Source organism: Equus quagga, chromosome 8, assembly GCF_021613505.1.
Source record: "Equus quagga isolate Etosha38 chromosome 8, UCLA_HA_Equagga_1.0, whole genome shotgun sequence".
Taxonomy (NCBI): domain Eukaryota; kingdom Metazoa; phylum Chordata; class Mammalia; order Perissodactyla; family Equidae; genus Equus; species Equus quagga.
Window position 1 is genome coordinate 15,510,297 of NC_060274.1, and position 26,290 is coordinate 15,536,586.

General features: G+C 45.8%; 1 protein-coding gene across 3 annotated transcripts; it reads left to right on the forward strand.

The window, feature by feature from the left end:
* The first annotated feature begins 6 nt into the window (after positions 1-6).
* Positions 7-24,405, forward strand: ZBTB2 (zinc finger and BTB domain containing 2). Of its 3 annotated transcripts, none has more exons than XM_046670693.1 (3): positions 7-319; positions 15,930-16,114; positions 21,629-24,405. In XM_046670693.1, the coding sequence occupies exons 2-3, from the start codon at positions 15,942-15,944 to the stop codon at positions 22,998-23,000; spliced, it is 1,545 nt and encodes a 514-aa protein (XP_046526649.1). In that variant the 5' UTR covers positions 7-319; positions 15,930-15,941; the 3' UTR covers positions 23,001-24,405. The 3 variants fall into 3 exon arrangements, with proteins under 3 accessions (XP_046526649.1, XP_046526651.1, XP_046526650.1); XM_046670694.1 differs by lacking the exon at positions 7-319 and adding an exon at positions 735-854; XM_046670695.1 differs by lacking the exon at positions 15,930-16,114.
* The last annotated feature ends 1,885 nt before the right edge of the window (positions 24,406-26,290 follow it).

A 26,290-nucleotide genomic window follows, 5' to 3' on the forward strand; every position in this document is an offset into this window, starting at 1 on the left:
GGGGAGGGGAGGCGGCTGGGGGGGCGGAGGGGGCTCTTGCCGCCACTGCTCTCTCGCCGCCTCTCCCCCCCGGCGGGAGCCGCTCTCAGCCTCTTTGCACTAGTCGCTCCGCTCTCTCGGTCATGTGACCTTAACGTAACCGGACAGGAAAAGCCCCGCCGCCGCCGCCGCCGCCGCGCCGGAGACACCGACCGCGGCGGCAGCAGCAGCAGCAGCAGCAGCGAGCGCAGAGGCGGCGGCGGCGGGGAGAGCGCGGCCAGGGCTGCCCAGCGGGGCCTCCTCCACACCCCCGCCGCAGCAGCAGCAGCACCGGCGACAGGTAAGCGCGCGCCGCCTCCGCCTCCCGGGGCCGCTGCCCACGTGCCGCCCCCGGCCCGGGCTCCGGGGAGGCGGAGGGGGGCGGGAGCCGCCGGGGCTCGCCAACCGTGCCGGCAGCGACGGTGGCAACAAAGAGGACGAATGACCCCGGCCCCGGGCTCGGGGGGAAGGCAGGCGGAGGGCCCGGAGCACACGGGCCTGGTTCTGGGAAGCGAGGGCTCGGGCGCCCCGCGGGGGCGGCGGCGGCGGCGCCTGGCGCCGGGGCTCTGGCCGCCTGACAAAACCATCCCCCGGAGCCAGGCGGCGGCGAGTCGGCGGCGGCTCCATCCGGGGCTTTGCGGGAGGGGGAGGGGACGGAAGCCGAGAGGGCGGGCGGCGGATCGGAGGAGGGAGGGAGGGAGGAAGGGGAGGGGGGCGATTCGCGTTCCGTTCCCCGTCGCCGGTCCCTCCCTGCCCGCCGCCACCGCGAAGCGCGTCCCGAGCGGCGGCGGCCGGTGAGCGTCCCGCGCTGGAGCCCCGAGAGGCGGGCCCGTCAGGTGCGTACTCCTCCCGACGCCTCGCCGCCGCCTCCGGCTGCTGCCGCCGCTGCTTCTTCGGCGGCAAGGCCGCGCGAGCTGCGGAAGTGGGTTTGGGGGAGGGGAGCGGAGAGGGAGGGGGAGGGGAGGGATCCGGTCCGACCGGAGCAGGCCCGGCCTCTCTGGCGCTTCTCCCAGCTGCAGCGGCTCCTACAGCTGCTGCCGCTACTGCTGTGGCTCCGCCTCCTCGCTCGCGGGCGGGGGCGCGCACGCGCGCTTCCGGCCTCCTCGGGTCTCGCGCTGTCTCCGGCTCTCGCGCGCGCTCTTCCCCTCTCCCTGTCTGGTCACCCCCCGCCCCCGGCGCCGGGGCTGTTGCGCCGGCCGGGGCGTTGCGCACGGCGTAGGCGTCGGCATTGTGTTAAACTCCGCGGGACTTGGGGCGAGCGCGCGCGCGCACGCGGGGCTGAGGGAGGCGGAGAGCGTGCGGCGCGGCCGGAGTGCGTCGCCCCACCCCTCCTCTCAACCCCTCGGGGCCGGGGGCGGGGCCGGGGTGCGCGGCTCCCGGGCCCGCCGGGCCCCTGCCGGTGTGGCCGACCCCGCCCCCGGCCGAGCCCCCGCCCCCTGCCGAGCCCCCGCCCCCTGGGGCGGGGCGGAGCGGGGCGGGGCGGCCGTTGGGCCGCTCTCCCCTGGGCGGGGGCAATGCGGGCGTCGGTGGGCGCCGCCCGGTCGCCGCTGCGGCCCCGGGCGCGAGTGTGGGCGCGCTGAGCCGGCGGCCTCGAGCTTCCGCTCGGCGGGCGATCTGCGCCCCGATAAGGCCGAGGCCGGCCCGGAGCTGCGCTGCGGTTTCTGGCTGCGCCGCCTCGGGGCGTGGGACCCGCGTCACAGCCGCGCTCCCGGCCTCACACCCCGGCGGGGCTCGGCGGAGGGGCGGTGGGGCGCGGGGGCCGCTCCAGGGACCCGAGCCGTGCTCGGTGTAACGAAGCCCCCAAGCCTTTAATTTTTAATCAAGGCTGCCGAGAAAGTGATGATAGAGAAGATGCTCAGGAAGCACGGGTTTTGTCTCTTGTAGCTGGTAGTGAATTGCAGAGGGCAGTAAAGAGGAAAGCCGGGTAGCAGAGCAGGCGAGGCAGTGCTTGGGCCGTGCAAATACTGTTAGTTGCTGCCACGCCGTTTACTGCAGGGGCTTCCAGCTGCTGCCTTAGGGGAATCAGCCAGGCTCTTTGCTCCCCACCTGTCTGCAGTGTTCCTTTGCTCTTCATCATAGAGTAAGTCCACTTGGGGTACGAGCCTCGGTTGTGTTGCTTTCCATAGTTTTTTTTTAGTAAAAGCACAAAGAAAGTCGCAATTACGGGCTCACAGAACTCCATGTGCTCTGGGTTTCCTTAAACGGACTGCCCTGTCCTTTCTAGCATGGACTGTCTAGGTGGACCTTGTTGGAGCACCGGAGCAGGGTGTACATACCGTGAGCACTTTGCTCAGAGAGGCCTGAAATTTTCATAGAAAATCAGAATTAAGACATTTCAGATCATTTCTCTGATTTATCATAAGCCAAAATTAATTGTTAAATTTTCTTTTGCATCCTAAGTAACCTTAGTGTGTATCCAGGGTGTTTTCACACTGTTACAGGTAATTTTTAAGAAGAAAGTTTACAAGCAATACTACGTTCCTTTAAACTGGGCGTTTTTCACCGTCATTTGTGGTTTATTTTCTAGCCAAGGAACTTATCGGTTACAGAAACCATCGTAAGATGTCAAAGTACAAGAAGTAATATACCAGTGGTATTAAGTGCCACCAAAAGTAACAGTGGAGGGGTCCGTTAAAAAGTGGCAGATAAACCACCCCTAAAGCTTTGTTGTATAGTCCAGCTACTTACTTGTCAGTTTTAAAGCTTCTCTTCGAAGAGGGTGTAAATAGGTGGTGTTCCACAAGGCCTTCCACCCAGATACTCCAGCAGCAGAGCATAAACGCTAAACATTTAAGTCGTAGAATAAAAGCTGCCATGGTGACAGTTTCTTTTCTATCTTAAAGATTAATGTGAACTTTGCACTGTCCTCCAAAATCTGTACTTTTGTAATATAAAAATTATATAAAATTTTCTTTAACCCAACCCTCTAAGAAGATGCACCTTGTAAACCCTGCATATCCCAAAAAGGGCCTGTCATTTCTCCAGCTTGAGAATGGCTGAAATGGAGGTAGGGAGTGATGGAGAATTCTGAGGCGTTGGCCTGGGATCAGCTTCTTGAGATCAGCTTCGGTCATCTCTTAACTGTCTCTTGGTGCTTTGTCCCTAGACCCGCTCACCTTTCCGGGAAGTAACTGGGCAAGTAGTGTGGCGCCAGGCTGTCACAGTAAATTAAGAACTGCTGATCAGCTGGAGGCTTCACCATCAATTGCAAAAGGGCATGTGTCATTTTTCCTACTTCCTTATGGTTGTCTGATCACCAAGGCGTGACCTCGAAAGCCTAAAAGGGAATTGAGACTTTTTATTTTCCTGAAGAAGGAAAAAATGTAAACATTCTAAGCATTACATCGAGAACATTTTTTAAACCTTGTTTATGCTCAAGAAGGTTATAATTTTTATTAGCAAATTAAATTTTAATTAGAATATTACTTTATGTTGATAGTAAATAAGATTTAGTGTTTTACAGTGCTGATAGGGTGTTACATGATGGGAGTCAGTAGCTACAGAACAATTAGCATAAGTTGACAGTCCAAAACATTTAGGACCTTTTTTTTTGGTGAGAAAGATATTTGCCCTGAGTAACATCCATTGCCAATCTTCCTCTTTTTTTGCTTGAGGAAGATTAGCCCTGAGCTAACATCTGAGGCCGTCTTCCTCCATTTTTTGTATGTAGGATGCCTCCACATCATGGCTGATGAGTGGAGTAGGTCTGCGCCCAGGATACGAACCCACAAACCCAGGCTGCCAAAGCGCAGTGCCCGGAACTTTAACCACTCAACCACGGGGCTGGCCCCTAGGACCATTTCTTTTTATGGTACAAAGGCCAAGTTAGAGTCTGGTATTTATGCTCAAACACAAAATCCGCAGTTCACATGCTTGTGGTATGCATCATGTGACTTTCTCATTTAAAGAAAGCTCAGTGTGCAAAGATAGGAGTTTGTAAAGCACTTTTATGTATCTGGGTAAGTACGTACAAAACAACTTTTTTACTTTACAAGAGGTTTTAGTGTACACTTCCTTTAGACAGTGTGCACCCCTAAGTTCTGCACCAAGCCAAGGTGAGCATCAGAATCATCTTGAGATGGTTTCAAAGTGTGCGTGTGTTCTCCCATGCTACGCCTAGTCACTTAGATTGTCCAAGACCCCAAACTGACTCTGAACAGGGGTTGTCTAAGTGTGGTCTCCGGTCCCTTGCGAATCCCCAGGATCCTTTCAGGGTTCCACGAGGTCAAAACTATTTTCATCATGACACTAAGACGTTATTGGCCTTTTTCATTGTTGACAACATGTGTTGACATTGGGAAGATCTGCATAACTCACTGAGCTGATATTTTCCAAATGGCCACTGGATGATGTTAAAATTATGCACGAATAAAAGATCCATGCAAAGTGCAAGAGAGAGCAATGAATTTTACTGTAATAGAGTAGGGAAATTTCGTTCATTGAGATACTTTTATATCACACAAGTAACCTTTGAGAAACTACCATTTGTCAAGTTTTGGTGTAGTATCAAAGAAGAATATGCACACTTACCTGAAAAGGCTATTAAAATACTTCTTTTTCCACCTAAATATGTAGGTGAGGCTAGATTTTCTTCAATCCTCAACCAAAACAGATTTCACAACAGAGTAAATGGAGAAGCAGAGTAAATGCAGAATCCAGATGTTTTTATTAAAGAGATTTGTATGGGGCCGGCCCTGTGTCCGAGTGATTAAGTTCACTTGCTCTGCTTTGGCGGCCCAGGGTTTCACCAGTTCGGATCCTGGGCGCGGACATGGCAGCGCTCATCAAGCCATGCTGAAGCAGCATCCCACATGCCACAACTAGAAGGACCCACAACTAAAAATATACAACTATGTACCGGGAGGCTTTGGGGAGGAAAAGGAAAAATAAAATCTTTAAAAAATAATAATAAAATAAAAAGAGATTTGTAAAAATATAAAAAGATACCACTTCACTATTTCTTTGTTATTTTGGAAAATATAATTAGTTTTTCATAAAATGTTATTTATGTTAACATGCAATGGGCTTATTATTGCTATTTTTAATTAAATTAATATGTTTTAAAATTTTTCTCAGTTTTAATTTCTCTTATGGTAAATATCAATAGTTATATTCCATATAAACAAAAGTTCTTTCTTGTCCTCAGTAATTTTAAAGAGTGTCCTGATACCAGGAAGTTTGAGAACCCCTACCTTAAAATATTGAAATAAATTACTCAGTTAAAACTCTGAGTTAAAACTCATTTGCAGCTCCTCTCTGACATACACTATAGGTGATTATATTTTCTTCAGCTTGAGTTTGTTAATCATCATACAACATATAAAACAGGAAGGCAATAACTACTTTGGTGGGTTATTAGAAGCAAATTAGGTTAGGTTTTAAATTTTGCTGTTTGGCCATATGTAGCTTTCCTTAAAATTGGTTGTAGCATAATGCCTTTAGAATTATCACTTTAATATCCACTCTTTATTAGCCATAAGTCTCTGACCTGCTTCTCCTTGGCACGTAAACTGTCCCTGAACTGCCTCCTTCTCACCTCAACTTATACTCAGAAATTAAAAACTAATTTTAACATTAACTTCAGCAAAATATAATGGAAAAGACAAATCTTTTACAAAGGCAATGCTTTCCAAAGTCAAAACAAGTGTTACGGTTTGCTCATGTCCCTCCTTTTTCTAATTACTATGGAAGAGGACTGACTAAAGAAATGCTAAGAAAATTATCCTAATCTGTCACCACAACCAAATAAGGTACATTTCCTAGCTTTGAAATACTTTAAAAATATGCTAAAATTCAAATGACCGGCCTCATTCAAGTTTACTTTATGGGTCTTCAAATATTAATTATTAATAATACTCGTTGAAAAAGCCATTTTTTCAATAGTAAGTGGTCTAAACTGCTTGAAAGAATCAATCTTCCTCGCGGGTGGTGCTATCTCTGTTACTGGTATGTCCCGTGCATTCCAGCGTTCATTTATGCTTCTCTTAAATGAAATCACGGGCTTCCGAAGAAGACCCTTTTAGTGCCCTTGAAGTGGGTAGTCTAAGTGGTATTTAGTATCTTAGAAGAGCTATTATCTTTAAAAAATGAATCATCAATTCCCAAAAGCTGTTTCGTCTCCTGTTCTTATACTGAAAGTGAAAGAGGAACTTAGGTTGTCAAAATAAATTATGATTATATTCATCACATTTGGCTGCCCGTCCAAAAGGTGAGTAACTTAAGGATGAGCCCACATGTGCTATGTGGTGGAAGCTGGAGGCACTCGACGTCTGGGTGGGATCTGGGATCCCGTTATCAGTGTGGGAAACAGGGGTGAAGATCAAAGCCAGAGCATTAAATCATATACATGATCATTTATATTTGGCTTTGAAACTGTTTTTTACAGTTTATCAACATGATACGTCTTAAAGTCTCGGAATTTACTTAAGAAAAAAATCACTTTGTACACATATACATACATAAAGAAGACGTTCTATGAAACCCGCATTTAAGAATTGCCTCCCCGCCCCGGCTCTACTTTTCTTCAGTTCTTCTCTGCTCACTATTCTGATTTAGGAAAGGTAAATTTTTTTTTAAGTTCCGTTTACAGTGTTAAGTGGTTGGGGGGGCTTTATTTGGGTCTTCAGTTTCGTGTCAGATTGTTGGCCCCCTGTGACTGGGATGAATAAGAACTTTTAGGAATGATCTGTAGAGCAAGGTAGTGGAAAGAGCATGAAATTTACACCCAGAAGACGAGTGGTCAGTTGACTCCTGTTTGCAGTTTTAACCTCTGTGAACTATCACGTAGTGATTGAAGGCTGTGACTTCTGGAGTCAGACACACCTGGCTTCTCCAAAGACTCTCCGACAGAAATCATGGTCCAGACTTCGGAGCTCCAGACCAACAGAACCAGCCTGTCCTCTACATCTCTGCTTGGCTGTCTCAGAGTATCTCAGTCCAGCATGTTGAACCTAACCTCATGGTCTTACCCACAAAACTGGGGGTTTTGCCTGTGTTCCCTCTCCTGGCGGAGCCCCACAATCTATCCGGTTACACAAGTTAGAAGTCCAGGAGTCATCGTGGACACCTTCCTCTCCCATCCTCCTCCATCTCAGCCACCAACTAGTTGGGTTGACTTTTTGTCTTCTAACTATCTTTCTAATCCTGCCCTTCTCCTTCCATCTTCATCACTACCACCCCCCCACCCCCCCCCCCATCTGTCCTCTCTCTTCTAGACTACTGGAAGATATCCCTTCTCAACCACATCTGTCAGGTCTCCCTTCACCTACCTCTTTACCGCCCCCCAGTTTGGTTAGTTCTGCAGTTGCAGGCATCTGATCACACAGGTCAGATCAGAATGATCTATATATTGTAGATCACATCACCCTGTCTAAAACCCCCTTCAGTGGCTTCCCACTGCTTTTAAAATGCAGACCGAAGTCCTTAAGAAGACCTGCGTCGCCAGCCTCATCTTGACTCATTCTTCTCTGGCTCTTTGCCCATCAGCCACACTGACCTTTCAGTTCCTTAGTTGCATCTTGTTCCCTCCTAACTTAGGGCCTTTGCAAATGCTGGGCCCTCTGCCTGGAATCCATCTTTGCCCAGTTAACTCTTCTCATCCTTCAAACATCTGCTTAACTGGCGTTTCCTCACAGAAGCCTTCCCTGACTCCCAATCCCCAAAGGAGCCCCCAGTTTTGTGACCTGAGATTTCCTTGTATTTTTCTTTGATAGCTTTTATCAGAGGTGACTGTTATAAATTTGTGTACTTATTTGATTGCACCCTGGAACTCTGTGTTCTGCATGCCATTGCGTCCGCTGTGCCCGGCACCTTAGAAAACTATCCAAATATTTGACCACTTCCGGATCTGCTTCTTAAGAGCTAGCCCTACCTGTGGGCAAGTTACTTAATTCCTCCAAGTCTAAATCTCTTCTTCTGGAAAGAGGATAACTGATCTTTGGCACATCATAAGTGGTCATTTGTTATTAATGCTGTGGTTGTTAATTACTAGAATTAATAATGACTTGAAAGACAACAATATACCATGGTATTATCAAGGATTAAATGTTATGTGTGAAGGGTCATTGTAAACTATAAAGCACTATTCATAACTTAATCGTTAGCATGAAGAAACACGAAATGGCATTTTAAAATTCTAAAATCTAGTATGCAGTAAATCAATGAGTTTTTTTAGGTTAATCTAGGATAGATAGAAATTGAACTTTTACCCCAAATCAGCCAGCTAGTGAGAGGCCACACCATGACTGGAACTCAACGCTCTTCTCCCCTCCAAACATACAGTTATTAATTTATTTAACAAGTAGTGAACACCAGACAATATTCCAGACACATGGGATAAAGTAGTAAATGATAAATGAGACTGAGTGCTGGCTTTCCGGAAGCATCAGGCAGGCGTGTAAACTGGCATGTTCACAGATCCTCAGGAGGCAAGAAGAGCCTCCTAGTCTTGAGGGTCAGGGGAATTTTGCAGAAAACAGGTAGCGCTGGAGGAGGTGGGGCAGGCGGTAAGTGGTATGTGCCTCTGAACGTGGCATGTGCAAAGGTCCAGTGCACAGGTTCCAAGGCTCTGTTCAGACAGGCCCCCTCTCCTGATTGTGTAAGTGGAAGTTGAGTTGCTAAGTTGCCCAGCATTGGGTGGAGGCCTCTGAACAGTGAGTGTTGGAGACTGTCAGGAGCCCAAGAGTGGCCTGGGCCTTCAGGACCTCCGGGAGAAAGAAAACTCCTCTTCTTTAGCTTTTCTCAGTTTTTCTAGAATTTCCAACATGAGTGAAATAACATTGTTATGTCTCCATTATCATCGACATACTCAGATGAAACTGGATTTTTGATAACGCTTGAACTTCAGAACAAGTGGGACACTTGATGATCTCTTCGTAAAGATCACCAGATGGACAGTCTTGTATCAAGAAAAGAATTAGGCACAACTTAATGTCATAAAGTAAAATTTTATGTTGTAATGTTTTGGCAGTAGAAGAAAATGATTTTTTCATATATTGAACATGGTGCCAACTGTCCTTCCTTTAGAAAGATAATCTGACATTATGTCCATTCTGCCTATTGATATTTAACAGTCCCCCATTCCTACTGGGAACATGAATACTTTATGTCTTTTCTTGCAAAGTAAAGAGGGAACCACACTCGGGTGGACCCCCAGTCTCAAGGTCGTTTGGTTTGTGTTCAGTAGGCCTGTGAAACCCGCAAGTCTGGAAACCATTAGTGTAGCTCAGCACTAGAGCATCTAGCGCAGAGTCAGCTGGGGTTAGGGCATGCGGGACCGGCCAAGCTATGCTGAGGAATTTGGTTTTCATCCTAAAGGCAGTCGGGAATCACAGGAGGATTTAAGCAGGATAGCAACATCAGATGTGCCCTTTGGAAAGATCGCTGTGGATGGATTGGAGAGGCTAGAGCTGGAAACAGGGAGATGCGTGGAGAGGCAGGGCTAAGGCATGGCGCTTGGATAAAGAGTTCACATTGGTGGGATGTGGTGACCGACGGCTGTGGGGAGCGAGAGAGGTGGAGGCCAGAAAGGGGAACTGAGATTCCTGGCTTGATCAAGGGCTGGGTGATGACGCCATGAGCTGGGGATACAGAAGGAACAAGTTTGTGGCTGTGGCTTTTATTGTCCTTTGGGGGAAATGGGGGTGAGGGGAGGGGGAAAATGTGAGTTGTTTTGCCCAGATTGAATTTAGAGTTCCTGTGGGACAGCCAAGTGGAAGTGGATCAAATCACCGAAGAGAGTCTGCAGAACGAGAAGTGGGCTGTGGACCAAAGGCAGAGGAGCATCAGCAAAAGAAGAGTCTTTGATGGAGATTAAAATAGAATAGCCAGAGGTGAGATGAAAACCAGAGCACAGTGGCCTGGAAGCCAGGACAGAATATTTATGGAGCAGGAGGAAGCGGGTGAAATGCCGCAGAGAGGTCGAGTGAGCTGCTAGTCCATAGAGCTGGAGAACTGAGGTCCTCTGGGGAGCTGAAGTCCTCTGTGACCTTGTTGAGCCATTTCAGCGTTGGCGGGGAGGGGGGCAGGAGGGATGCGGTTGACAAGCAGACATCCATTTCCACAAAGGGGGAGTAGCCCCGAGCAGAGCCAGCGCATGAAGATGCTCCGTCCTCAGCCTGCGCAGCATTCTTGTGCAAGCAAAGCCTCCTGGAAAAGACTATGAAGGGGGCCCTGATGAGGAAAGAAGATTTGGAAAAGGGCAGTAGTGTCAGCTGAGCTGGGGTGGGATAGGAGCCGCTGGTGATACACTTCTGGTAGAATCCAGGCCAGTCCCCGCCCTCCTCCCTTCTCCCGCCTTCTTCCTCATTCCTCCTCCTTCTCTCCTCCTTCCTCCCTTCTCCCTCCTACTTCGCACTCGATTTTCTCAGGCTCATTCACATTGGTGAGAATCTAGGGGGGTTGATTTTATTTTTCTTCCTGAGAAAGGTTTTTTGGTGCCTAAAATAAGATTTGTAAAAATTGATCTGTGCGGAAGTTTTTTCTTCTATGTGAATTTTGAACATATGATTCGTTCTCTTCTTTTTTCCTCCGTTTATTTGGTTTTTACACTTCTCTGAGACTTCTGCACACGTGTTCTTCCCTCTATATTTGAAAGACATGTTCAGTTTGTTTCCTATTCTAGATGTTCCTAAATTGAGATCCTAAAAATAACTAGTAGACACCCTTAAAAAATAAATGATTCGCAGTTTTATCATGGCTTCATCCTTATGGTCTTAATAAAATACTTATATTAGTCTGTTTATGGAACAAGAAGGAGCCATACATTTTGCTGTATCAAAGGAAGTGATATGTATCGGTTAATGTTATAATGAGAAAACCTCAAAATCTTCCTATAAAATATTGATAAATTTGGTGACATTAAAACATAAAATTATATATGTTAAAAAGCCTCTATAAAACAAAGTCAAAAGAAAGTGCAAAAAATATTAGCAACATGTGTGACCAAGGGCTTATTTTCTCATATACAAAGGGTTTTAAAGATGGATAAGGAAAAGACAGCCCCATAGAAAAATGGGCAAAGCACATGCAGAGATACAACAGGAAATATAAATGATCAATAAACATAAAAATGTACTCAGTTCATCATTAAATCCATAGAAGGTAAAATGATATTGGCAAAGATTCTTTAAAAAATAGCAATACCCAAAAAAAATAAAAAATAAAAAAAAAATAAATAGCAATACCCATTGTTGGCTGGAGTCTGGGGAGACCGGTGTGGGTGGGTGGGGTGGACAACTGTCACCATAATATTTGAATCTCTTACAACAAGTATATATCCTTTAAAGCAGCAATAAAAATAGTATTTCTTAGGGGCCGGCCCCGTGGCTGAGTGGTTAAGTTCACGTGCTCCCCTTCAGTGGCCCAGGGTTTCACTGGCTCAGATCCTGGGCACAGACATGGCACTGCTCATCAGGCCATGTTGAGGCAGTGTCCCACATGCCACAACTAGAAGGACCCACAGCTAAAATATACAACTACGTACTGGGAGAGTTTGGGGAGAAAAAGCAGAAAAAAAAAGAAAGAAGATTGGCAAACAGTTGTCAGCTCTGGTGCCAATCTTTAAAAAAAAATAATAATAATGTTTCTTATTAATTTGAAACAAACAAACATGCCTACACGTAGTACGTTCTGACAAATCAAATGAACCCCAGTTTAAATCCCACTTGCGTTATGGATTCCATAATCTTGGGCGACCCACCTAACCTTTCTACGCCTGTTTCCTCATTTGTAAAATATGGGTGGCGAGACCTCAAAGAGCTCAAGTTAGTGTGAAATTAAGTGAATAACGTGTAGAAATGAATGGTTAATAGTAAACACTCCGTAAGTAATAGCCACTCTTGTCCTTGTCACCATGGGATAAATAGTAATGTGTGACTGTACTTGAAGCTTCATCTGCGAAAGTGACACCGGAAGCTGCCTAAACGTGTAGGTAATTGTGATCAGAGTCAGTGCGTGATAAAGCAGCTCATCACAGTCTGCTTTTAGAGGATATTATTACACCTTTTTGTAGAGGAAGGCAGGTTAGAAAGATGGAAAATGAATGTTCTGGCACTTTCCAGAGAAGAGCCTTGAAGACAAGCTTCTAAGCGTAGATCATGGTGGAGATCAGGTTAGAGATGTTTCCTTGTAATCTGGGTTACTTTGCAGCCTGGCAGCGTCTCTGGCTTTCATCCTGAACCCCATGCTTCTTCTCTGCCGCCCCTGCCCCATCTTAGTACTTTCACCTTCTCTGACAGACACACAGAACGTTGGATAACTAAGTTCTGAGCCATACCATTGATGCCCGTGCTTAAATGAATCCTCAGTCTAGGTCTTTGTACCTCCATCACTGCAAGCCCTGCTCCTCTCATCTTTGGATGTGGCTCTTGGGGAAAACACGAAACTTGACATCCTGGCTTCTTGCTCTGTGACCTGATCATTCACTTAAAGTCGGATTCTCTTTCGTTCTGGGAATCATTTGGGAGCTGGCTTGTTAATTTCCGAATCTGCCCCGACCATCCCCAGAACAGGAAGGAGAGTGGGGAGTTCAGCACCAGCTGAGTAAGAATTGCTGTGTGTCCGTTTTGTTTTTCTTTTTTTGTTTTTAAGCTTATTGGTAATGCATTCTTCACAGTAGCTTCCCTAATTCTGAAGATAAGCATCATAGTTATCCATTGTAAAAAATCTGGCTAATTAATTAATATGGTGGACTTTTTTTTAATTAGCTTTTTCTTTTGACATAGCTGTAGATTCACATGCAGTTGCAAGAAATCAATCATTTGAGAGATCCCATATACCCTTTACCCATTTCCTCTGCTGGAAACGTCTTGCAAAACTGTAGTACAATATCACAACCAAGATATTGACATTGAGACAGTTGAGCTAGAGAGCATTGCTGTCCACAAGGATCCCTCATGTTGCCCGCCTTTAGGCAAACCCATTTCCCACCTGCTCCCCTCACCCCATCTCCACTACTCATATGTTCTCCAATTCTGTAATTTTCAAGCATGTTATATAAATGGAATCATGCAGTAGGTAACCTCTTGGGGTTGGTTTTTTTCACTCAGCGTAATTCACCCACCTTGTTGCATGTATCAATAGTTCATTTCTTCTTATGTGACTGAGTAGTTTTTTGTTCTATGGGTGTACCACACTGTGTTTAATCTATTTACCATTGAAGAACATCTGGGTTGTTTCTATTTTTGGGGTATGAGGGATAAAGCTGCTGTGAATAGCCATGTACAGGTTTTGGGGTTTTTTTTTAAAGATTTTATTTTTTCCTTTTTCTCCCCAAAGCCCCCCGGTACATAGTTGTGTATTTTTAGTTGTGGGTCCTTCTAGTTGTGGCCTGTGGGATGCCGCCTCAGTGTGGCTTGATGAGCAGTGCCGTGTCCGTGCCCAGGATCTGAACCAGCAAAACCCTGGGCCGCCGAAACAGAGGGCGCGAACTTAACCACTCAGCCACGGGGCCGGCCCCACCATGTCCAGGTTTTTGTGTGAACATAAGTTTTCATTTCTCTGGGATAAATATCCATGAGTGCAATTGCTGGGTTGTATGGTAGTTGCATATTTAGTTTTTTGTTAAGAAACTGCTAACTGTTTTCCAGAGTGGGTACACCATTTTACATTCCCACCAGCAATGTATGAGCAAGCCAGTTTCTTGGCATCCTTGGCGGCATTTGTTGTTGTCATTATTTTTTATTTTGGCCATCCTGATAGGTCTGTAGTGAAATCTCATTGTGGTTTTAATTTGCTTTTCCTAGTTGCTAATGACGCTGAGTATCTTTCCATGTGTTTATTTGCCATCTGTATGTCCTCTTTGGTACAGTGTCCTTTCAAGTCAATTGCCCATTTTCTAACTCAATTGTTTTTTTACTGTTGAGTTTTGAGAATTCTTTATATATTCTAGATGCTAGTCCTTTGTCAAAGGACTAGTTTGCAAAGCTTTTCGAATATTTTCTCATAGTCTTTGGTTTGCCTTTTCATCCTATTAACAGGATCTTTCACAGAAGTTTCTAATTTCAATAAAATCCAGTTTATCAATTTCTCTTTTTACGGATTGTACCTTTGATGTCAAGTATAAAAACTCTGTATCTATCCCTAGATCCCTAAGATTTTTTCCCATTTTTTCCCCCAAAATTTATAGTTTGGTGTTTTATATTTGAGTCTGTGATGCATTTTGATAACTTTTAGATAAAGTGTATGACTTAGATCAAGCTTCTTTTTTTTTTTTGGCCTATGGAAGTCCAGTTGATCCAACACCATTTGTTGAAAACATTATTCTTCTTCCACTGAATTGCTTCTGTCAGCAAATTGTGCGTATTTATGTGGGTGTACTCCTAGTATTCTGTTCCATTGATCTGTGTGTTTATCCTTCCACCAGTACCGCACAGTCTTGAATACCGTAGCTATATAATATATCCTGAAATCAGATAGACTGATTCCTCCCACTTTATTACTCTTTTTGAAAATTGTTTTAGCTGGTTCTTTACCTTTACACGTGCATTTTTAAATATTCTTGTCTGTCTAGGAAAGAAATCTTGCTGGGATTTTGGTAAGAATTGTGTCAATTTGGGAAAAAATGGGTATTTTTAGTCTGTTGAGTCTTCCAAACCATAAGTATGGTATGTCTCTCCACTTATTTAGATCTTCTTCAATTTCTTTCATCAGCATTTTGTAGTTTTCAACATACAATTCCTATACGTGTTTTGTTTCATTTACACCTATGTGTTTCATTTTGGGGGGATTGCAAGTGATACTGTATTTCTAATTTCAGTGTCCATGTGTTCACTGTTAGTATATAGAATTACAATCGATTTTTAGATGTTTATCTTGTATCCCATGGTGTTGCCAAACTCATTTATTAGTTCTAGGAGTTTTTGTAGATTCCCTGGGATTTTCTACATAATAATCATGTCATCTGCAAATGGGGACAGTTTTATTCCTTCCTTTCCTGTCTGCTTGCCTTTTATTTCCTTTCTTGCTCTATTGCACTGGTTAGGACTTCCAGTGCTGTGTTGACTAGAGAAAGTGGCCATTCTTGCCTCGTTCCCAATCTTAGGGAGAAAGCATCTCTCTTTCTAACCGTGAAGTACACTGTTCAGTATAATGTTGATCGATGTGTAGTGGGCTTTTACAAATGCAGTGTGACTCTGGGAAAGGAGCAGGCTGCTGATTTCATGCCCCAGCCCCTCTAGAGGCATGTCCCCTCCTAGAGAGAGTCAGGCCCAGTGAGGAGCTTGGGTGAAGTGTGAGGAATGAAGATCTTAGAATTTGGAGTCTGAACATTCAGATTTAAATGTTGACTTCCCCACCCTCTACTGATGGCCTTGTTGAATTACTCACACCTCTCAAAGCCCATTTCCTCCCCACAAAAGGAGAAGGGCTCCCATCCCACTCCCTCACTCTGAGTGTGAGCGCCCAGGACGGGAATGAATGTGTCCTTATTATCTCCTGTCCCGGCAGCCCTGTTCTCGCAGTGGGAGCTGGAAAACTGCCCCAAACTTAGGAGATCTTGACCCCACCAGGCTGCAGCCCCACCTTGATTTATTTATCTCTGCAGAAGATTTGACACTTCTGATGGGTCATTAGAATTGGCATTTGGAATCTTAAACTAAAAGACTAAATGGTCCAGGAATATTTGCTGTCTCAAGGGCAGACTACCCGAGTTCATTTCCTGGCGCCTCCGCTTACCATCTGTGCAAACTTGGACAAATCACAGAATCCCTGAATTCACCCTAAATACATCATTCTATAACAGGAGTAAGGACCGAACTACCCAGAGGGCTGATGTGAAGACCACGCAAATTAATTCCTGTAACGTTTTGAGCAGTGCCTGACGCATTACTGTGATCGTTACTATTGGTGACTATAAACGACACATACTAACTTGTGAATCACCTTTCTTAAAAAAAAAATTGTTTGCTTTGCAGATTTTTAAAAACATGGATTTGGCCAACCATGGACTTATTCTCCTGCAGCAGTTAAACGCTCAGCGCGAGTTCGGTTTCCTGTGTGACTGCACGGTTGCCATCGGCGATGTGTACTTCAAGGCACACAAATCAGTTCTTGCTTCATTCTCCAATTACTTTAAGATGTTGTTTGTCCATCAGACCAGGTAACTAACGTGGTTGCTAATTTCTAATGACTGTGGACTCTGACTTCCGGGGCCCTCTTTCCCCCTAAACCTGCTCTTTGCCCTCAGCAAGACCACGGGTCTCGCTCCCCCTCCCCAGGCTCCTGTGCTCCCAAGTCCCTCGTGACTTCACTTGCCTCCTTCCCCATCTTGGTTACTCAGGCTTTCAGGAGCACTTGAGAATCATGGACCTTCGAGCCCTGAGCAGCCCCTCCACCTCCAAACACCCTCGCTGGTGTCACCTGTAGTCGGGGTCAGCAGGGTCTGGTCCATTACCAGCCAGCTGCAGGACCTCCTTAATGCCTTCCTCTCTCTCCTCCAGCCCCAGCCCGGGTATCCCCTGACGGTCAGTGTTTATCCTTGTCTCCAACTCAGTGAGAAGCTTGATGGCATGAATTCCCCCAATTTCCTTCTTTTCTCTCTTAAAACATATCAATCTCAGTCTCTGCACTCAGTTTTTTCATCCCATCTCTCCTATCTTGCAGAAGAGGGCCTCTCCATGTCTAAGGAGCACCATCTCCCTCCCGCCTCATGCTTCCAGATGCTACCCTTCATTTTTATCCTGTGCTTTTCATTTTATATTTTTACACACCCCACCCCCAGTCTCTGAAAGATCAGCGCTTTCTTCCACTGCTGTCTACTTGAGTTATGGGGCTGCTTCTCCTGTATTTCACCACGAAAGTTCTTGAAAACCGTCTGTGATCTAAGGGTGATCTGTGGCCTTGCTTGTACTTCCTTATCCCACACGCTTCCTATCCATTGGCGCTGCGGTTTCTACCCCATCACTCGACTGAAATCTGAAGTGATTTCTCAAAGGTCACCCCTTCAGCAAAACCATGGCTCTCCTCTCAGCTCTCTCGTCCTTGTCCTGTGCAGCATTTGCTCCTATTTTCTTCCCTGTTGAGGGTCGTCATCTGCATTTTGATAACTCTGTCCCTTGGCCCTCGTCCCTCTCAGCAGGAGCCTCTGTGAGTTGGGGTGAGTTTTGGGCTTGGGCTGTCCTGCTTCTTTCTGTGAGCGTTCCCGTTGGGAGCGCATTTGTTTCCTGGATCTTGCCCCTGGCCCTGATCTTTCTCTCTCTCCACAACTCCATTTCCCAAGGCCCCAGGCTGCCTGCTAGATATTTGGAATTGAATATCCTCCTCTTATCTCACTTAGCATGTCTACAACTGGGTGAAGTCTTCCCTGTAGCCCCTCCTGACTTCGCCACATTTTTATCTTCAAGTAACTCATGCTTAAAATCTCTCTAAAATCAGATCTTATCTGTCCCCAAGTCGGGTTTTCTTCAAAATACCTTTCATTAGTCTTTCCTTCTCCTTCTCACTTCTATGTTCTAATCATTTTCCACATTACTGTCAGCTTAATATTCCTAAGCGTTGCTTTGATTTCAGTGTGCCTTTGATCAGAAACCTACCAGGTCGTCTTACTCGTTTGATTGGAAACCTAGAGGATACCCATTGCGTATCTAAACAACGCACAGATTCCTTGTTCTGTCTTTCGAGGCCCTGCTCGGAGCCTGACCTCCCTCCAGCCTCGTCTCCGACGGAACCCCTCTGGGAGGTCCCCCTCTCCCGAACCACAGTTTGCTGGTGTTCTGCCCACTGCCTAAGTCCCAGGTCACTTGTCACCTCTTCCCTGACCCCTCCCCTAATCAGGCGAACCAGAGTGGTCCACAGCGACCTCTTCCTCTCTCATGTTTCATAGCACTTTATTTATGCCATTTTGTAAGATCTGCACATTTTCCCTTTCTTATTGTTATTTGTGTACTTACCTCCCCTCCTCATTCATAAGTTTCTCGAGGGCAGAGACTGGGTTTTACTAATTTTTTTGAACACCGCAGTGTATAATTCAGGTATTTGTAGATAATAGCCACTGGATACATGTCTGGGCAAATGCTAAGATTAATGGCAAGCAGAGGTGGCTTTATCTTGTGACACCAAAGATGCTCCCTCCTGTTTCATTGTCAGAGACTTCATAGCTAATGGGTGCTTCAAAGTCTCAACACAGTGAATTAAATTGTCTTAAAAAGTAGGAAGATTTTAATTTTGAGGAATAAAAGAATACAGTGTAATGAGTTTTAATTAAATGCAAGAAACTTAAGTATAAGGCAGTAAGCCCAAGTTTAAGCAGTAGTGTGTTATTGCACAGAGGTGGCACATGCCATTTGGGCTGCCACCCGGTGGCCTTGCCCGCCTCGTTGAGAGAAGCCAGACAGGAGGAGAAGGGCAGGAACATGCTCTGAAACCAGCACCCCCCAAGGCACTGTGCACTGCCACCTGGCTGCTCAGGAGAGCACTGAGAATAGGTGTTTCCGCAGCTTAGCGAGTTGTATGTCTGTAGTTACCACTAGAGGTCTCTGTCCTATGTTCGCTCCTCGAAGGGGTAAGTTTTAAATCCAGTAGCCTGCAGACTTGGAGCTCTCAAAAATACAAACTGAAGAATAGGCCTTGCTAAGGACAACCTTTGACGATGTCTAACATTATTTAAAAATCCTTATTTTCAAATTTCTTTAAGCCCATCTTTTGAGATCCTAGTAAAAGGAAAATTGAAAATTAAATGACTGGGAAAGTTGATGTGAAGGGCTTGTGGCTGTGCTAAACTATATTTTCCCTACATAAAAGTGTTATGTCACACAGACATCTGCAGGTCACACCACTTAGGTGTAATTACATCGTAGAGAGCTGTGTGCTTCCCAGAGGACTTGAAAGTGACCAAAGTCTGGCCCCCAGCGAGCTGAGTGATTAAGAAAGGAAGTCAGGCTGCCTGGGAGGGAAAGCAAAGGATGGAGACGGCTGGCATGTGCCATAAGGAACTTTCTTAAATAATTTTTTTAAGTGTCTGTGTGTGTATATGTGTATACATGTACTTCTGCTTTAAGAAAAAAACCTAAACAAATCAAGATAGATTGGTGTCTGGCAACCTCCCTGGGCCCTGGGCGCTGGCAGTAAAGCCCCGGGGACTCCGCATTCCTCCCCCTGGTGGTTTCTCCCCATCTCTGTGGGGGGGCGGGGGGACCTTGGAGTCCTTCCCTCAAGGCCTCGCTGGGCCTCCCCAGCTCCACCCTTCTTTTCCGTCAGAGACTACACAGAGCTCTTTAAAATTTGAGAGGTTAAATGTTGAGTGTCCATCCTTCACAGGTGGTAGACAATGGACAACCTATACAGTAACAAAAGAGGGGAAATTATGAAACTTACAACAGAGGTTTTTATGGAAGGGGACCCTGTGTCGTAGTAGTTACCTCTCCTGGATACTGAAAAACACAGCCCCATGTGGGATTTCTGCCTGTCCCTTTTCTTTTCTGGGGGCTGAGGGGCTCACTAACTATCCCCTCCTTCTGCCTGAAGGAACATTCCATCCGGGCAGAAGAAAAGGTGCCCTAGAGTCTCTTGGGGGTATTTGCATCTCTAAAGGCTGTCGTTTCCCAGTTTACTAGGCCTCTGCCTGGCCCTGGAAAGATCCCTCTAGCTGTCTTCCCTTTGGAGGGGATTGTTTACATTATTCTTCTTCTCCACACATCATCCCTGAAGTTTTGTGCTGAGTATTGAACTTCCTTAGAGCATCTAAATATGGGCTAGTGTACACCTAATATTGTGGGCACTCACCTCATGCTTAAAGGGAAGACCGCCTGTATTTGCATTCCTATTTAAAGGAAGATAAATAATTTAAAAGACTATAAAAAAAACTCCAAATAAAGATATGAATGATCTGTGTGTCTTTTTTAAAAATAGTCACATAAATTCTTCCCTTTATACTATCAAAGGAGTGCTAGTTTCTATGCTTGATCTTTATTCTTTGCTTCCATACTTTGTAGTTAAACATTTTGCATGATTATTTCTTTGTAGTCATCTTGAAATGTACACACATTGACACATTGATAGCAATTCAGTACTTATTCAAGTCTGTCCTGTCACAAATTGCTGCTAAAGTCACTTTTTCTTTTTTTTAAGAGAATAAAATATTAAATTTAGAAGAGCAGGGCACACTGCTCCTATTTTAGCATATTGGAAAATATTTGTTAATAAGATAAACAGCAAACGGAGCCAAAAAGAGTTATAGTAGTGAGAAGTAGTATAACAAAAAGTGATTATAAATTCTAAAGGCATTCAAGGAAGGTGACTTTGAAGTTGAAAATGCATTGTCTATAGAATACATTCACTCAGTAGATGATGGCACACACCTCGCAATAGGCACATACATATCTCACTGATTTCTCATGATGCGTTGGAATCCCTGTCATTGCCGATGTTCTAGGAAGAGTGCTCAGTGACCTCTTGATTATTGCTGCTTGATCAGGATGGTGTTTCTAGAATGATGCCAACACTAGAGTCTAAAAGTTAGAAAATCAGCAACACCCCAGCTGCTTTAGGTGCCTCGGATAAGTCACTTGACTTTTCGGGACCTCAGTTTCCATATCTGTCAAATGGGAATAATCAGATCTGCCTTAACTACTACACAGGATTGTTTTAATGCTCTAAAGAATCTTGACTTTGGAATTAGACCCAGATTTAAATCCCACTTCCACCAATTACTAACCCTGTGAAGTTGAGCAAAGTTTTAATGCCCTTGAGCCTCAATCCCTTATCTGTAAAATGAGAATGAATGGCAGTTAAATGAGATAATGCCTGCAAAGCTCCGCTGCGGTGGTGATGACGATGGCAATGATGTCGATGATGATGATGATGATGACAACGATGCTGCTCACATTTGATGAGGAGGGGAGCTGTCCAGAGCCGCCTTTTAATGCAGTCTAGCAACACTGGGAAGGTGATCTGACGCCGTCAGAGCTGCACTGCAGCTAGCCTCCCCTTTAGGGCACCTCCACCTTCACGGTGGAGCCAGATCAGAGCACCGAGCGAATTAGGTTTTATTTTTCTCTCATTTCCATTGTCTTGCTCTTAGGCACCTGTTCTTACTAGTCCAGCTCCCTCATGTCATTTACAAGTGAGGAAACTCTCTAATCAGGTAGATTGCCTTACCTTAAAAGACCTGCTCAGCTCTGCCGCCATTGGGTCAGTACAGAATCCTAGACTTTTAGCTAAAGATCTGCCAGGGCGGTGATTCCTAACCATTCCTAGGTCACAGGCCACTCTCAGACTGATAGAAAAGCAATGGATCCTCTCTGTGAAACACAGAATTTTTTGTAGAGAACTCTTGAAGTTCTCTATAAATGATACAATGTTACATAGATTAGTAGGAGAAAAACTGCTTCAAGAGTCTATGAGTAAAGATATCACATTTGTTTGACATGAACTTTTCCTTCTTAGTCCTTTAAACACATTTATTATATTTCTCCCTGTTTTTAATATAATTAAATTTAAACTTATATAGGTTCCAGTTATCTGTCTTGAGTATTCCATTCCATTTCATGAAACTTACAGTAAGAAATGGGGAATGTTCGTGTTTCATTTGCCTTTAAAAGCGCTGTTTTTTTCTTCAGGCTTATGTTATTGAAGACGTAGATTGACACTTAACAGACGTTTTCCTTGTTTCTTTCAGTGAGTGTGTCCGTTTGAAACCAACTGACATACAGCCTGACATCTTCAGCTATCTCTTACATTTGATGTACACTGGAAAGATGGCGCCCCAGCTGATTGATCCTGTTCGATTAGAACAGGGGATCAAGTTTCTACACGCTTACCCTCTGATCCAGGAAGCTAGCCTGGCCAGCCAAGGAGCCTTTTCTCATCCTGACCAAGTTTTCCCGCTGGCTTCTTCCTTGTATGGCATTCAGATTGCAGACCATCAGTTGAGACAAGCCACCAAGATTGCCTCCGCACCTGAAAAACTTGCCCGAGAACCACGGCCGCAGGCGTCGAGGATGAGCCAGGAGCCGGTCCCTGAGGCCTCCCAGCTCTCTCAGCTGACTTCAAATCTGACCCAGGTGAATCGGACACACATGACCCCCTCGGATCCCCTGCAGACCTCACTGTCTCCGGAACTCGTTTCCACTCCCGTTCCTCCCCCTCCTCCTGGGGAGGAGACCAACCTGGAAGCTTCTTCCTCTGATGAACAGCCTGCATCCCTCACCATAGCCCACGTCAAGCCCAGCATCATGAAGAGGAACGGCAGCTTTCCAAAGTACTACGCCTGCCACCTGTGTGGGCGGCGCTTTACCCTCCGGAGCAGCTTGCGGGAACACCTCCAGATCCACACGGGGGTGCCTTTTACATCAAGCCAAGCGGGAGAGAGCCGTGTGCCCCTGTCTCTTTGTAGCAATGCAGCTGACCTGGGAAAAGACGCCATGGAAGTGCCTGAAGCTGGGATGATAAGTGACAGTGAGCTGCAGCACATCTCAGACTCTCCAGTCATCGACGGACAGCAGCACTCAGAGACGCCGCCACCCTCTGACATCGCGGACATTGACAACCTGGAGCAGGCGGACCAAGAGAGGGAGGTAAAGAGGCGGAAGTACGAGTGCACGATATGCGGACGCAAGTTCATCCAGAAAAGCCACTGGCGGGAGCACATGTACATCCACACGGGGAAGCCTTTCAAGTGCAGCACTTGTGACAAGAGCTTTTGCAGGGCCAACCAGGCTGCCCGGCACGTGTGCCTCAACCAGAGCATCGACACGTACACCATGGTGGACAAACAGACTCTGGAGCTCTGCACCTTTGAGGAGGGCAGCCAGATGGACAACATGTTGGTCCAAACCAACAAACCCTACAAATGCAACTTGTGTGACAAAACGTTCTCCACCCCCAATGAGGTTGTTAAACATTCATGCCAAAACCAGAACTCGGACGTTTTTGCCCTAGACGAAGGGCGTTCCATTCTCCTGGGCGGTGGGGACTCGGAAGTAACGGAAACTGACCACCCAGTGTTAGCTTCCATCAAAAAGGAACAGGAAACAGTGTTGTTAGACTGAATGTTACTTACCTTTTTAAAAACTGTCATTTTTACAAAGACTATCTTCCTTCCCTTCCCCCAATTCAGAACTATAGTTCTCCATGGCATGATGCGAACAGGACCCCGGGCCCTCTCTCCTCGCCGCCTTCCGCCGTCCCCAGCCCCTCCTCCCTAAAGGTTTTGTGCATTATCAACCTGGAACATATTTACTTTAATTCAGGGGATATTGGAAAGATAATGGTCAGTAGTACTTATAAACTCAAATAGATTTTGAGAAGCTTAGATTATTTCAAAGCATACTTGGAACTAATGAAGGGTATATAACAAAACAACTAGAATGCAATTTGGTGAGCTAAAATTATGAGTGTCCCTGGGTAATAAGTCTTCCTTCTCAGAAAAACGATGTTCGAAAATACAGCATGCTTCTTAGACATACCGCTGGGCTCTGAACTATGCAAAATCTAGAAGGTGTGGGAAAACTTTAAACCCAAGAAAACGTTCTTAGGATTCATCCTCCAGGCGTCTTATTTCAGAATGCATCCTTTGAGATTATGTCCAGTCAAGAAAAATCATTAGTTAAGAAATCTACTTGAACAAAACACAAAAGAGAAAAAGTAATAATGTGATGGCAATCTTAATTTTTGGATAAAACATGACAAGCTGTGAGTTTGTGTGATTGTAAGAGAAAATGTGTGGGTACTTGGTGTAAACAGGTGAACTAATGCACATGCCTTATCCAGTTGCTGGCTTCTTTCAAAGTTGAACAACGACAAAGTACTGTATTTTAGTTTTTGACAAATTTGTTGGTTGTTTTAAACATCAGATTTGAAGGTACTATTCTATACGTTGTCTTTCTGATTAGAAAAGGACAGCCCATTCTCACAGTTGCCAATGGTAAACTTGTTTTAGCACCAACCATCTGCTCTTTATTCGGAGTTCATACTGCAGGAAGAAGGGTACCAGGATGTGTATCTTACAGGGGAGGTTGTGAGCAGAAGATGTAGTAACTTTAATGTCTTTAAAAGTTCATGCTAATAGTTTACTGGCAACGTTCATTGAAACATCAAAAATGGCAAACAGAAATCAGGACAAAAGAACTAACTGCTCTTGGGGAAAAAACTTGATTTTGATGTTTGGTCTCCAAATTTTTTTTTTTTTTTAACACCTGGAATTTTTTCCATTGGCCTGAAAGCAGTAAAATTTGTCCATTAATCTTCGCTTGGGCCAATAACAGAGTGGTCTCACAGGACAAAACAGGAGCCAGAAATAAGGACCGAAGGGGAAGGGGAAACAGGTCATAGCTGTGCTGTGCGTCTATGTTAAAAACTGAATATCCCGTCATCCTATTTCATGTATAGTTGAGTTCTCAGATTTGTAAGTTTTTATACATACTTTCATTGAATAAACATTTAATTAAATGGGAATATGATTTTGTCTGTGTATTACTTGGTCTACCCAAAAAGATGCAGGAAGGGGAAGTAGAAAGCATCACCAAGGCGTCACTTTCTCACTGGATCTCCTCTTTCTGTCTGCAGAACTTTGGGCAATTCCCCTGGGTGGCATTTTCCACCTTTTCAAAATGAAGACCTTGAAAACTGCGTTAGGGCATAAGATGGTGAGAATCAAATGAGTAAACTCCATATGAAGATGCTACAGTCTGAGTTTGACCAGGAATGGGTCTAGAGAAGGTCTTATCCAACTTTCTTTTACAAGAAGGGAAAGAGGCCAAGAGGTGTTTGCCCAAAGATGACACACATTCATGCTATATGAACCTAGATTATTAAATATTGAGAGGTTTCCACTGGTTTCATCTTTTGCTTTTTAAACTATATTCACACCTCCCAACTTAAATGAGAGTGTTGTGCCAAGTTAACTTCTCTGAATATCTGTGAAAGGGGAAATCTGGGTGATCCTACATAGCCTTTCTCATCACCCCCAGGCAACCTTGAAGGGACAGGAGGTGCAGCCAAAGGGTTCTGAAGACCAGAAAGTCGTGGGAATCACAGGTCCTTGGTTGAGGAAGGGAGAGAGGTGAGCTCCCACAACTTGGTGGAGAAGGAGGGGCTGACGTGTTCACCTCCTCATTTTATGTGGGGTGCAGGGGTCTTAGCACCAGCTTATGGCCACCACCTCCACTGTGACAGACCCCAACAAGGCCAGTTCCCTCCCAAAATGAAGAGCTGGGGACAGACAGGGAAGCCCACCCACCCTACCCTGGAATGCTCCATGCCTACGTAATCCCAAGAGTTTATAAATTTAAGTTTATTCTGAGTTTTTGATGGTACCAGTTTCAATAAGCTTTGGAAATTTCAGCTGATGGCATGAGCAACCTGAAGACGTAAGCTTCAGAATTAATTTGAGGGATCATTCTCCACGTTCTAGCCCCTATTAACACCGCTGGTTCTATTACTTTTCCTTTCATAGGGAAAACAAAAAATGAGTCACTCATTCAACAGATGTGGGGGAGAAGATCCAAGATGGCGGCGTGAGCAGACTTCTTTGTCTCTCCCCCTTCGAATCCACAACTAATTGGACATTCATCGCTTGACAAAGGATATCTATATAGCATCTCAGGACGTCGGAGAGACCCACACTGCTATACATCGGAAGGAGGACGGACTTCCCTCCAGGAGGAGGTGGAGATAGGTGAAAACTCTCCAATCCCGACCCCCGAACAGCCTAGAGCCTGCGGGCAGCTTTCTTCCAGCGGACGCCCCCAGAACATCGCTGCACGCCAAGGGCAGGAGGGAGCACACACCAGAGGAGCGACGGTGGAAACAGGTGAACAGAGCCCTACCTAAGCACCCCACAATTACACCTGAGCCCAGAGGGAAGTCCAGAGTTTCACACCGGAGGCCGTGGGGAAAACCCCTACCCACCATTAGCGGAGAGGTCCCGCCCAGCATCCACAACGCCTGGGGGCTCCCGGAGAGAATCCCAAATGGCGCGTCAGCCCGCCAGCTGTTGCGACAGGCTCCACTGACCGGGATTTCGCCCGGGAGGAGCTCGGGACTACGGGAAATCTCCTGGGAGAGGACCGGGGCTGGGTGGAGCTCCAGTGGCTGGCTATGCAGCCCGGGGGAGAAACTCTAGAGTTCCGTCCCGGCAGCAGGCAGAGTCTTTACCAGCCATTATCGGAGAGACCCCGCCCAGCCTCCACAATGCCGGGAGGGTCCCAAAGAGGAGAATCCCAGGCAGGGCAGCAGCCAACCAGCTGCCACTGAACTCAAGGTATCTGGCTATCCCCCAGACAGGGCAATGGGCTCCCCGAGATCCTAGGGGAGAGGACTGTGGCTGGGTGGAGTTCCA